The sequence below is a fragment of the Plecotus auritus genome (assembly GCF_963455305.1).
Source record: "Plecotus auritus genome assembly, chromosome: 13".
Taxonomy (NCBI): Eukaryota; Metazoa; Chordata; class Mammalia; order Chiroptera; family Vespertilionidae; genus Plecotus; species Plecotus auritus.
Window position 1 is genome coordinate 26,422,718 of NC_137779.1, and position 13,174 is coordinate 26,435,891.

The window sequence follows — 13,174 nt, forward strand, 5'->3', positions numbered from 1 at the left end:
GATTTACACTAAGAAGCTTACCAAAGCCTTCTGAGCTCATTTTGTACTCAGCCTTCTGGAAGGAATCCAAATTCGGGAATCAGGGGCCCAAGACCAGAGTCCACAGTGTGTTCCACTCATTTCTGCAGCTGCGTCTCTTCAGTGCTCTAATCCCTAATGTGGCATCATCTTTTTTTTTCTCCCACTCAAACAGATAGCTGAGCCTGAGTGAGTCACCCCATAGATAAAGCCTGCCTTTTGGCACTCAGACATGTCACAAGAGGACAGCGCATAAGAGACTCCGTTAGGCAAACTCACCCCAAGACTTCAGATCTTATAAGAAAGAGGTGAGCCTCAGAAGGCGGCAGCTGAATGACTGTGATGTTAAAGATAATTCTTGCAGCAAAGGACAGATCATCCTCCTCCTGAAAATGCCATTCATTAGCTGAAGGCCTGGGCCCTTTCTTCCCTCCTTTCTTTGCCCAGGGAGGAGCGCCTCTGCCTAGAATGACTTTCTCCCCTTATTCTTCAGGGCCAAGCTCACCTCCCTAGAAGCCTCTTGAACCACTGACTTGGCCCCAGGTAGGCAGAGCGAAGCATGGCCTTCGTTGTTTAGAACTTTACAATAACATTTTGCACATGGTCGATTAATAATTTACACATTTGTTGACTGTTCCATAGTGTGAGCTACTGTGAGGCCAAGAATTCCAGCTATTATTCATGTATATATCTCCGGGCTCAGTGCCAGCTCTGGCACAGACTGACTACATGCTCATGAAATATTTTCAAACGGGCACTACCCTGATTTAGAATGAAATGGAAAACCCTTTGTCTTAAAGGGACAAAATAAGTGCCCCAAAGTATTATGTCTACTTTTACACTACAGAATTCTGGAAAAATATTTTATTTGTAAAGTAAAACCTTATTACTTGGGATTAATTGGAAGGTCAACCTTGATTAGCAAAAAGCCAGAATTAGAAAATATTAGAAAGATGGCTTTAAACATTCAAAGACCCACTGTCACTTAAAATAAGCTGATGCAGCAATGACCAGTGCCTGGGTACTTGCTTAGAAGGACAAATATAAATAATTTAAATAAGCCTATCAATTGTCCATTCATATGATTAAATATATCCTGCTTGCAACCTTGCTTGTGTAACTCATTTGTTTTTTTAAAAAATCCCTGCTTTTTTCCTCTTTTGGGGGATGGTGGTGGAATCTCTTTGAAATTGGATTAATCATGACCTTTGGTTCACAACAGCCTTTCATCATTGATCCATGCACAGCCTGCTTTCATTTATTTAGTAATTTTTAATAATGCAGTAAGTGCTGCCTGGCCAGGGTGGCTCAGAGGTTGAGCGTTGGACCATGAACCAGTAGGTCACTATCTGATTCATGGTCAGGGCACATGCCCGGTTGCAGGCTCAATTCCCAGTGGGGGGTGCACAGGAGGCAGCCAATCGATGTTTTTCTCTCTCCCTTCCTCTAAAATCAATAAAAATATTTTTTCAAACAATAATGCAATAAGTGCTTATAAAACCACCACCCAAAAGGAAGCTGGAGAATAACATACAAAATTATTTGTTAATTATTTGTTAACTTCCATGAAATCCATCCCCTGCCTCCCCAGACCAAGGCAAGTCTAAGCCTGAATTCCATGGCTATCACTCCCTGCTTGTCCTTTCTATACAAGTTTTACTGCCTCTAGCTGTAGTCCTAAAAACGTATTTTTATTTTAGTTATTTTAGCTCTCTTAAAAAAATGTCATGCTGTAGGGGACCTACTTTTTTCACTTAATATTATATTTCTAAGATTTAGCCACATCTCTTTCTGACTGCTGTCTAATATTCCATTTGGGAACTACACCAGCATATACTCATGCACTCTATCACTGATGGCATGTGGGCATATGTGAGTTTTGCTATTATTTACAGCGCAGCTCTGAACATTCTTGTTCATGCGCAACAGCCTCTCATGGATGTTATACCTAAGGTATATCCCTGGACCAAAGGATAGGTGAATATTCAGCCTTAGAAGGTGATGCCAAACTGTGTTCTGATGTGGTTATGCCAATGTCCTCTCTCACCAGCCACAGCTCCTCCAACAATCTGCACTGTCAGACTTGTTAAGAACGGCCACTTATTGTCAGGCTAGAACCAACTGGAATCACCAGCATTTACGAATTGTTGCAATCTAAAATAATCACTGTTTTGAAATAAGAAAATGCATTTGAGTATAAAATAACTTTCCCCGTAGAAAATAAAGAAATATAGAAAAGCACCAAAAGGAAAACACACAAGAGTTACAGTGTATCGAGGTTTAGTATTCACTTACAACGAAGGAATATTTACCCTATTGTGAGGGTACTCTGTAATTGTAAGTCATTTAAAACCCCTTGAGCGTACTCCTTCCATCTGACCTACTATTGAACACAGCCCTCTCAGTCAACTTAGCTTCCCCATAGCTATTGCACTGTCCCAGGTACCCAGGAAGCAGCAAGACTGCGGTTAAATATCAGAATTAAAAGCTGAAGATGTGTTTTGAAATTCGTAACATCTCCCTTATGAGAGGTTTGTGTTCTATACAGTGGTTTCAATCTACACCTCTTTTGATCTGGGAGGAAGGGAAGGGGATTTCTTATTAAACACTTAATAAAAGCAGTTCTTTTATTTTAAATCCATTTTCAGAAACTCCTTTGTAACACTGCACTACCTCTCAGCAGTAAAATGCCATTAAGGAGAGCAAACACGGTCTGTAGAATAACAAGGACACCATGGCCAGGCTGTGGGTGATTGAAGGATGGTGCTCCCCAAGGCATGGAGATTCAATTGCTAGGAGTACAGTGTATTTTACATCCACTAGAAAAAGAGCATCGGTAAGCTAGCCCGGCATGAACAGAGCGTCTGCTCCCAGCGCACCTTCTGGTGACTAAATTTCAAATGTACTGATATCTCCCCTCTTTGGTCCAGGAACCGTGTTAGACAGTGAGAATTCAGAGAGGAGAAGGACATAGCATCTGCTTTCCATGGCATCACCATCTATTAGGGAAGACACCCAAACCAGGTGATTATAAAACAAGGAAGAACGAAATAAGTGCAGACGGCACACAGAAACTACCTCTGCATGTGCAAAGGTTCAAATGGCAGGTGTCACACACCGGGGTCCCTTCCTGACCTCCTCTCAGTTCAGGCTCTAGACTGTGGCCTTCCAGGTTTGCAAATCTGCTGTTGCTGATGCGCTCACAGAGGCTTTGCCTCCTGGGAGCCCACTCTCATTGACCACGCCTTCCGAGCTGTGCCACCAGAATGCCAGCTGATTATGTGCATTCTCTGTCTGCAAGTCGATTCACATGCAAAGCCAAATGACAATCAGAGTCTCAAAAGAAGCATGGGACCTGAACAGGGAAGGCACTAAGACAACCTGCGAGGTCTCCCCTGAGGGCTACTGAGGGCCTTGGCACGCTGCCTGGGATGCCTTCATCTGGTTTGTACCTGGTCCTCCTGCCAAGCTCAGCTCGAATATCCCCTCCCCAAGGAAGCCTCCCCTGTAGAGGTTTCCCACCCCCGCTATATACTTTCATCACACCCTGCATTTTCATTTAAGCACTTGCAACAATTTCAGTTAAAAGATTTTATACCTTCTGTTGTTTATTAACTTTTAGTTCCCTGAGAGCCAGAGCCATGCTCACCTTACCACTGTATTCCCAATCTCAAGTGTACATAGTTCATCATAGGCACTCAAATATAGGGTGTCCCAAAAAACATATGCACACCTTGAATATTTATAAAGGCAGTGTTAAAAAATACGCTCCAGCTGTTAAAGTGGGCATTTTTTGGACACCCTGTGTTTGTGGGAGGGAAGGGAGGATAAGAGAGTGAGCTGACTGCAAGTCCACCCCGGGAACAGCCTCCAATGGGACTTCGAGTCCCTGAGCCAAGATTCTCTTTCCCTTTGACGGTGTCAGAAACGGGCATTGCCCTACTTGCTCTCCTGGTCTGTGTGTGTTTCCACTGCTGGCAACCACTGAATACTTGCTTTGGACATGCCCCACCTTTGGTCAGGTTACAGTGTAATCAGACTGGCCTAAGTGCCTTGCTGGCTGCTAAAGCAGCCTTGTACACCCCTGGCCTGACCTATTTGATGGTCAATTAAATCTCAGGGAGCAGCCTTGCTTCCAAGTCCTGGGGATTTCGACATTGTCGAGCACCTGTAATCGCCACACCATTACCCAGGGTTTGGGGATATTCCAGGGTGCACCGCAGTCATGGAAGAAATAAGACAACAATGTGTGCATGTGGCTGACGCCTGTTCAGATTTCATACAAGCAGAAGCTAGCGATGACATTCTTACATGCTTCAGCTATTTTCACAAAATATGATATTAATTTTGATAATGAGAAACAAAATGAGCACGGGCCTGGGAGTCTGGGTGAGATCTAGATTGTTTGGATCCTGGCCCTGACACTAATTCAGCTGTCAGCAAGCCCGATGCAGTGCTGGCTTATGTTAATGAAAGAATTGGACAAGGTGACCACTACCGTTACTTCCAGACTTGACATTCCACTAGCCAACGATTCTTTTTCATCGAAGAACTTCTCCTCAACTTTATAAGCATCTCAAAAGTCAGTCCAGCTGCGGGCAATGACCACCCACACCCAGGGGCCTGGGATAAGCATCTCTACAGAAACTGCAGCAATATCTTAGGATTTCATGATTACAAATGAAATCATTCAAGAGACAAGCAGGAATCCTAGGGACCTGACACCAGCTAACACAGCAGATTCTGTGGCACATGGACCTTCTCAACACGTGTTCATCTCGGGATGGAGGACTGAAACGCGGGGAATCCTGCTACACCCAGCTCTAAGGCACCCTCTTCTTGATTTTCCTCTGTAAATTATTTTCCATTTCTAAAAGAGTCAGTCATGACCAAGTGTTTCCGTAAGTATATAACTTTGCAAAAAGCCATTCTCTTCCCTATTCCTGATACTGGAATTCAATTTCCTTCACCTCAGCCTCCCAATGCACAGATCCATGCACAGACCCTGTCACTGGTGCTAAGTTACTCTCTCAAACAGGCGTTCAGCTGTATACAAACTCATTATGAATCTGTTTATAACCAAAAACTCGTCTCAGTTTTAATTAGCTGGTATGTTTAAATTCAAAGTCCCATTTATGTTTAAACATTCCACAAACCCTCCTTAGAAATGGGCATCTCCGATGAGGCCCTTCCCTGTCTGAAAGGAAACTACCAAAAAGAAAAAACACAGCAACTAAGGGGTTTGTACCCCAGAGACACATATCTTTTTCTGCTGCGGCAACTGTGAAAAGACTAAGCACAAAAGTGTGAATTCCAAAAGATCTCAAATCAGATATTTACTAGTACAAACACAAAACAAAAGAACTCCTGAGATTGTATCTGTGGCTGGTGTACGACTTGCCTCGAGTAGTAAGACTCCACGCCCAGCGCCTCCCGCACACTGGCGATGTGCTGCTCCAGGGCCGAGCTGGTGGCTGTTGGAAGGTTTGCACTGCTGCCGGCCTGGAAGTCACCGGCGTTTTCCATGGTGTTGTCACCCAGGTAGTGCTCGTGAAACTTCAGGATTCCTGAAACAAGACAGGCACGGCCATGTTACAGGACTGGGGTTGCGGGAGGGAAAGGTGAAGGAGGGACAGCAATGCCAATGCTGTGTGACCTCTTTGACAGGCTGCCTTCCTCCAAAGCATGCGCAGAACCCCTGAAGCCCACCCTCTGCAGAGGGTTCAGAGGGTGGTCACCGCCCTTTGGCAGCTTTCACCATCAGGTTTGTACCTGAAACAGGGAGCTCAAGACAGGGCTTCTGCTTTTGACGGTATGTTCTGAAATACTTCACAGGTATTTCAAACAGGAACTTCCACCAAATAGGGAAAGTTTTTTTTCCAGAATAGTGCAGAAGTATGCTACATATAGTCTCCCCAGAAACTGAAATCCTGAATAAAAATATAACCAGCCAAGTGGAAATAGTGTTACTCAAAGCCCTTTCATTTCACAAAAGCAAATCAAAACAAATATGTAGTACAAAGGCCAGATAAAAACATTTAAAACTATTTTTAAATAAGACTAACTGGTCAACAATCATTAATGGATTAAAGAAGCAAAAATTGATGGCTGCATGAAGCTGACAGAATCCATAGTGGTCTTCTAGCAATAAACATAGGACATATTCTCCAGTGGTAATGAGGTGTGTCAGCGCTGGAAAATGCTGGTCCTCTCTGATTTGATTAGGGCCCCAGTGAAAGCTTCAGAGTCTCATTAAGAGCAAAGAGGAACAGAAAGAGAAACAATAGGAGCCTCATTATACACGGCTCATTATTACAGGGATATGGATATACCACCTGTCAAATCATGTCCCCAAAACGTAACAACCAGAGAGAAAGAGCTTGATATCTCTGTTGTCAGCCGTGTCCTCCTGGGCATTAGTGCCCTGCTGGGGGCTGGAATACACAGGGATTCATTCCACTGTGGCTGACACTCGCCAAGTCACCATGAACATCACAGCTTAAAACCTTCAGCATAAAAAGGTCAGAGTAAAAATGTTCTTTATTGAAAGCCCATAAAAAATGGAGTTAAGGGGCAAGATTATAAACAATAATGCTGAGGCACAGCATGTACAGGCACGAGTGCTTAGAACCCAAGAAGCATCTGAGAGTTGTCATCCAGCCATCACTTTTTAAAATCAAAGCGATGGAGACATAATCAAGAAACCTTATCAATTCTCCTGGCAGTTGAACTTTTTGAAATTGGCTTACAGATATTCAAGAAGCTCATTCTTCAAGATTCCCAATTAGAAGATCCACTTCCCCAGTCAATAAACTCTTAATTGGGTCTGGTGTGTCTCCAACATGGTAAAGCCATCAGCATTTTATTATGCAAAAAGTAAGGCCCTCACAGCTAATTACTGGTTCTGTATTTAGTGAAACTGTTACAGCCTGAACATTTAATGCCAATTTAATCAAAGGAAATTTTTATTTCTGAAATAAATTTACAATGGATGAAACTGGTTCAAATGGATTCTGATAAATTCAGAAATGCCAAGCATGACTTCTTTTATATACCATGAGAAGAGTTTGCCACTATCATTTTAGTCTCTTTAACTTGACCATGACAAAGGGTTAAAACCATTAAATCATAGCTACAAAGAACTCCTTAGGACTTACAGTCATCGCTTTATTAGCTAATGAACAGCAGCTGCCTACAAACAGGCCTGCTAGTGAAATTAATCCTCCTGCTCTTAGTCTTCCTTGATAAATGCTTCCACATTTGCCAGTGCGGAGCAGCGATTTCTTGGGGGAATGAGAAAGCCGGACTGTCTTATTAATTGAATGCTCCACCATGGACTATCCACTGTGGCTGAGACTTTGCTGAAATCCCACATCAGCCTTCTTAGTCTGATCTATGGTAATGCACCTCTATTCATTAGACGTTCACAGTCTTGTGTATAATTGCCCTGTTCGTACAGAAAGAGATCTTACCTGCCCCAGGAGCCAGCAGCCAGCTATACAGGTAGCCCGCGGCCAGAGAATAGTACAGCACTAGTCCTCTCTGGCCATTCACCATCTCTAAGATCTGATCGATAGTGACTGGAGAGTAGGGGTCAGAGTCCTGTTGTCCTGTTTGTCGTTCTACCAGAAGATCCGCAAACGCCCTCGTCCGTCCTCTTTCTGCCACAGCCAGGGCTTCATCATGATGGCCTAGGAGACAAAAGGGACAGACCAAGGACTCCATGGGGCGTGTGCTTACAGAGAGGGGCATCAGCTACAGAGATCCTGGACAGACAGAGCCTCACTACCCCTGCACTCCAGTGTGTGGCAGCATCTTGGTCCAACCCCCAGCCTCAGATGATAGGTGTAGTGTCCCCTCTTGTAAACCCCATATTTTAAGATCCCACACCACCCCAAGGTCTCGGGCCTTCCCATCTTGCAGCCATACCATAAGAGAGCCAGCTTTGTTTAGGGGATCCATCCTTAGCATCTGCTCCACATCCCGAGTTGCCTCCCGGCCTCCTGGCTTCTGATCCCATTCACTTGGCTCTTTGGACTCTGGTTACCCTCTTACTTTTCTGCTCAACTCTGATTCTGATTTGACTCTGGCAGATGAGCCCTAAAGGACTTGGCTCTTGACTATCTTTCTCTCTCTCCTCAATGCAGCTCCTCTACACTTCCTCATCTCTCCCCCAAATTATATCTCTGTGCCTTTGTGCATGCTGGTCCCTCTGCTAAGTGGGTCCTTCCCCCTTTCATTGTCTCAAATAGAGGGACCCTAATAGTTGCCCTGCCCATCTTAAAGGTAAAGATTAAAGGAGGCACTGAATGTCAAGATGCCTGTGAGGCATTATTCAAAGCACCATGGATCTAACAGGTGATTATTGCTCGAGCTGATACCTCATTCCATTTTGGGCTCCCACACACTTCTTTTCTCTCTTCTAATTCCCACGGGCAAAGGGTTTAAACATCTGAGGTCTCTAGTTGTTTGAAATTGCTTCTCTTTTAAGTTTTCCCTCAGTCTTTCAATCCAACTTCTAATCCACACATTTTGGGGTGTAACAACAAATCATATTTCATCACAGCAATCACTAAACCACTTAGATACACAGCCCACACGCTCCAAGTGGGAACCCCAGCTGCTCTCACCTAGGCTGACGAGCACCCGTTGCAAGGCCTGGTAGGATGACGTCTGCAGGTCAAAGAGGGAGAGTTTGTAGTCGGTGCTCAGCTGCGCCTCATGTCGTATTGTTTCAAACAAGGCCGATGCCCTATAGAGCTGCAAGGAGGGGAAAAGGAACATTATCCATTCCCCAGAAACCACACTCCAGCCACTCACTGACTAAAGACAACTTTTGCTAGCATCTTGGTGTACAACCTAAAAAAATGTTTAAAGGGTGGAAAGGATGAATTTTATTTCCAGGTAGGTCCTAGTGGAAAGGCATCAGATCATATACCTGGTAAACTAGTTTATGGTATATAATCAATTCTTGACAGATAAAGGGATTTATTTATTTTTAATCCTCACCCGAGGATCCTTTTCCATTGATTTTTTGAGAGAGTGAAAGCCAGAGGGAAAGATAGAAATATCGATGTGAGAGAAACACATTGACTGGTTGCCTCCTGCATGCGCCCCAACCAGGGCCTGGGCCTGGGAAGAGCCTGAAACCAAGGTATGTTTCTTTGACTGGAATTGAACCCAGGACCCTTCAGTCTGCAGGCCGATGCTCTATCCACTGAGCAAAACAGGCTAGGGCGGATAAAGGGATTTAGAAGACAGGGGTTATAGACTTATAGTCTGAAGTTGTAAAACAAAAAATCAGCTACTAATCCAACCAAGTGCTGATTTTGAATTTTAAAAAATGTCTCCCCTCTTGTCATCAAGCAATCGTAATTCAGCACACACACTTCTCGGTGCCTAAGGAGTGAAGTGAGAACAGGTGTGGTGTAGGCAGGCTGGGAACAGACGAGGGGGGGAGGGCTCGGGGGCAGGGGACGAGATGAAGGCCCGGCACTCCCAGGAGAGGCATAGCTTTCTGTAGGCAGTTCAGCTAAATCAAACACTGGCCTCCACAGCAGTGTCCCAGGGTCAGGTCTTTGCTGGACAAGCCCCCCTGGAGCCACGCACACTCACAGGGACACCTGCAGAACCCGGCACTCAACATTCTAATGGGACACTTTCCTGCTGCTCTAAAGGCTTCTCTATCAATGAGATCACAAAACACTTCTGATATTTACATGCTGAAAATACAGTATCAAATGTGAAGTTCAGGCAAATATAAAAAATAGAATGCTACGACTAAGAGGCAGACTAGGAGAGAGGGATGACTCCCAGCTCTGCCCCTGACCTGCTGTGAGCTTACGAGCCTCCGTTTCTTCTCTGCAAAGGACAGTTATCATTCTTCCTCACACGGTTACTTAAGGAATACATGCAGTGAGTGAAAGTACTTTGAAAATTGTAAATTACTACATCCACACAAGTTTTAATGTTTAAAACCAGGAAATTGGAGAATTCTTTAAATTGCTTTAATAGTTTAAAAAGTACAGTAAAATACCATAACATTTCAGGATGCTATGGCACAAATTCAGTCACATCATGTGCTCAACTCCTATGAGCAGCTCTGCTAGGAGCCTTCATTCCCTCATCCTTTGCCCCTTCTGTCTAGCACAATGCCCTCCCCAGTGATCACTCACATGCTGCTTAAGTGGTTAAGTGTGTGATTTTAGATGATACCATCTCATAACTCCTCCAACCTGCCAGAGGAACCCGTAACTCCAGGGATTTTTTTTTTTAATATATTTTATTGATTTTTTACAGAGAGGAAGGGAGAGGGATAGAGAGTTAGAAACATCGATGAGAGAGAGACATCGATCAGCTGCCTCCTGCACACCCCCTACTGGGGATGTGCCCGCAACCAAGGTACATGCCCTTGACCGGAATCGAACCTGGGACCCTTCAGTCCGCAGGGCAACGCTCTATCCACTGAGCCAAACCGGTTAGGGCACTCCAGGGATTTTTCCAATCTCCAGAGCTAGCATGAGAGCAGGCTTCTCTTCCAGTATTTGTACAAAGACAGAACCATGAACTCGTGTGTGTGTGTGTGTGTGTGTGTGTGTGTGTGAGAGAGAGAGAGAGAGAGAGAGAGAGAAATCAGGACACTAAATCCAATAATCATGAATTCTTGACTGCTTCTATTATAAAATGTATGTATGTAATTTCATATTAAGGATTAATGAGGAACAGCAGCACATAATACAAGAATGTCAAAGAAATTATTGAGAAATCTATCACACAAATGAGCAAGAATCTTGACTATGCTTGAGCACTGTGGGCTGGTACAGCCTGGGAAACCTTTACGTCAACCCAAGTGCAGAGGCCAGCACCTTCTGGCCAATTATGACCACGATAGTAATCCCAAGATTTCCATTTGGGACAAGCGTTCTCCTACTCGCCTGGTGCTGAGCCTCCTCCAGGTTCCCGCTAGCCCAAAGGGAGAGGCCAAGACCGTGGCGAATTTTGGCTTCATCTTCTCTTCGGCCCAGTTGCTCAGCTAACCTTAAACCTGAAATTAGACGGAGAAATTTTAAGGAAACATAGAAGATACACAATTCCACCTGCCAAGGAGTCCAGGAGGGTAATTCTGCCTCAAGTGTAAATAAAATATGTTAACACAGCTAGATAAAGTGCAGGGCAAAGGGAGAGCCAGCCAAGCAGAGTAAGCATTCTCTTCAAATTCTGTGATGGTAGCAGCCTTTCCAGGGCACCCACGGCGCCCCAGTAAGAGCTCAGGTGATGGCTAACAGGTTTGCATGGCAGGCAGAAACACTGGAACGAATGGAACCTAACCTGCCACCCTCCCAGATGGGAAATCCCTAGCTTTGCAAATGAAAACTGGGCCTATAAGTGGATCTAACCCAATTCTTTGGCTGGCAAAAGCTTTTCCTGACAGTGCCACGGTCAAGCACAGAAGCCATGCGGATACATTTTCCTATTTCACTTGCACAGGATCCAATCAGTGTGGATGGGAGACATATCTGGTGTACTCCTGAAAGCAGAGTGCTCACACTGCCTGACACTGCCTTCTATTACTGATGCATTTCATGTCCAATCTGTTTTTCCTTTAAGGCTGAGATTTTGATGTGCCTCAGCGGGGTTGCAGAACAAGTGCTATTATGAGTCCAAAGTCTTAAATAAGACTGCCCTCGTTCTAAAGGCTTTCAGATAGACACCTGCAGTTCGGGTCACTTGCCTACAGTAAGCTTCTGAATTTCAGGACACCAGCAACCTCCAAGGCTTTGTGGGAGCCAAATAAGGGGGGCACCCACTTATTGTATTGGCCACTAAGCGGTTCTCAGCATCACTTTGTCCTCATTACCCTGCTCTCTGTACACAGGCATTAGCTTGTCCAGAAGACAGCATGAAGGCTCCCACACTACAGCTGCGCACACAGAGAAAGGACTTCCTTTTTCTAATCTAATTCAGGGTGGAGGGGAGCCCGCTCCTGAGCGAGCTGGGCCCGTGCAATTTCAGGCTTTTGAAAAGGAACTGAGTCAGTTGAGAGGCTAATAAAAGCAATACTCAGGTTCAAGCTCATAAAAATATTACGCATTTCAAAATGCATATAACTCAGAAAACTTAGAAATAGCATTTTAAGTTTAAATCATGTTACTGGGTAACAAAAATAATACTTGCAAGTTATTCACATTTTAAAATACCTCACAGAGTAGAAACACAAATGAAAGAAGATGGTTCTTGGATGAAAACCAGGAGAATACTGGCTGTTTAAACCTTCAACAAGCTAACCATACTCATTCTTCAACACAGCTATCCCTGCCAGCTCTGGGTCTATGCGTTGGAAGTGAAATCATTGAGATACGCCCGCCCCCCTCCACAATCCCGAGGTCCCTTCTGTGTAAGCTGGGGCTTTGCTTTGTTCCCTGCTGGATCTCCAGCAGGTAGGGCACTCCCTGGCCCATAGTCAGAGGTTCAACAATGAAGAGCTAAAACCCCACTGGACAGACGTCGTACCTGTTAACACCCGTTTCTATCTGCTTCTGTCTCTTAGGGATCTGATCTGATCCACCCATCCAGCTCTCCTGGAGCTGGCCTGCTAGGAACTAGTTGCAGGACTAGGTAAGGCCACTAAATTACTCCAGGCTCCCTCTCTTCACTTACAAAAAAAAAAAAAAAAAAAGAGAGAGAGAAAAGGCTGGATGAGACCGGTGGTTTTAAGCAGGGGCATCCATACAAATCACCTGCAGAGCTTGTTCAAAAGACCCAGCCTAGGCTCCATGTGTGAGATTCTCCTGAGTGGGGCCCCTGTGAAAACCAGAGAAGGCACGGAGGTGGTTTCTGACTGAACTGTTCCCTCCTTGCAAGAGGGTACGGACCCGACTTAGAGGACTCCGAAAGGCCTTCCAGGTGCCCTGCTCTGTCCCAGCTCATGAGAAGAGGTGTCTTGTTTGGCCGCAGGCACCCCGGCTCTCTGGTAGAGCACACCCACAAAACAAGCACCGAGGAGATGCCACAATACGCATTTAGGTCTCTGCGAGATGTAAAACTACAAGGAACAATAAAAGTGAAATTGAGTTTCCCATAAATATAGAATTATGTTACAATGTCTCAGGCAAAGCAGCTGCTTTATGGAAACAATATTTCAGGAAGTACAAAAGAA

At 44.7% G+C, this 13,174-nt stretch overlaps 1 protein-coding gene across 1 annotated transcript in view; it reads right to left on the reverse strand.

Moving 5' to 3' along the window:
- TTC28 (tetratricopeptide repeat domain 28) overlaps positions 1-13,174 on the reverse strand; it is a 401,892-nt gene that overhangs the window by 65,722 nt on the left and 322,996 nt on the right. Inside the window, exons 9-12 of the mRNA XM_080649649.1 lie at positions 10,953-11,062; positions 8,649-8,778; positions 7,491-7,709; positions 5,420-5,585 (exon numbers count right to left, since the gene is read on the reverse strand). Of these exons, the coding sequence (XP_080505775.1) occupies positions 5,420-5,585; positions 7,491-7,709; positions 8,649-8,778; positions 10,953-11,062 (625 nt within the window). The remainder of the gene's footprint in view (positions 1-5,419; positions 5,586-7,490; positions 7,710-8,648; positions 8,779-10,952; positions 11,063-13,174) is intronic.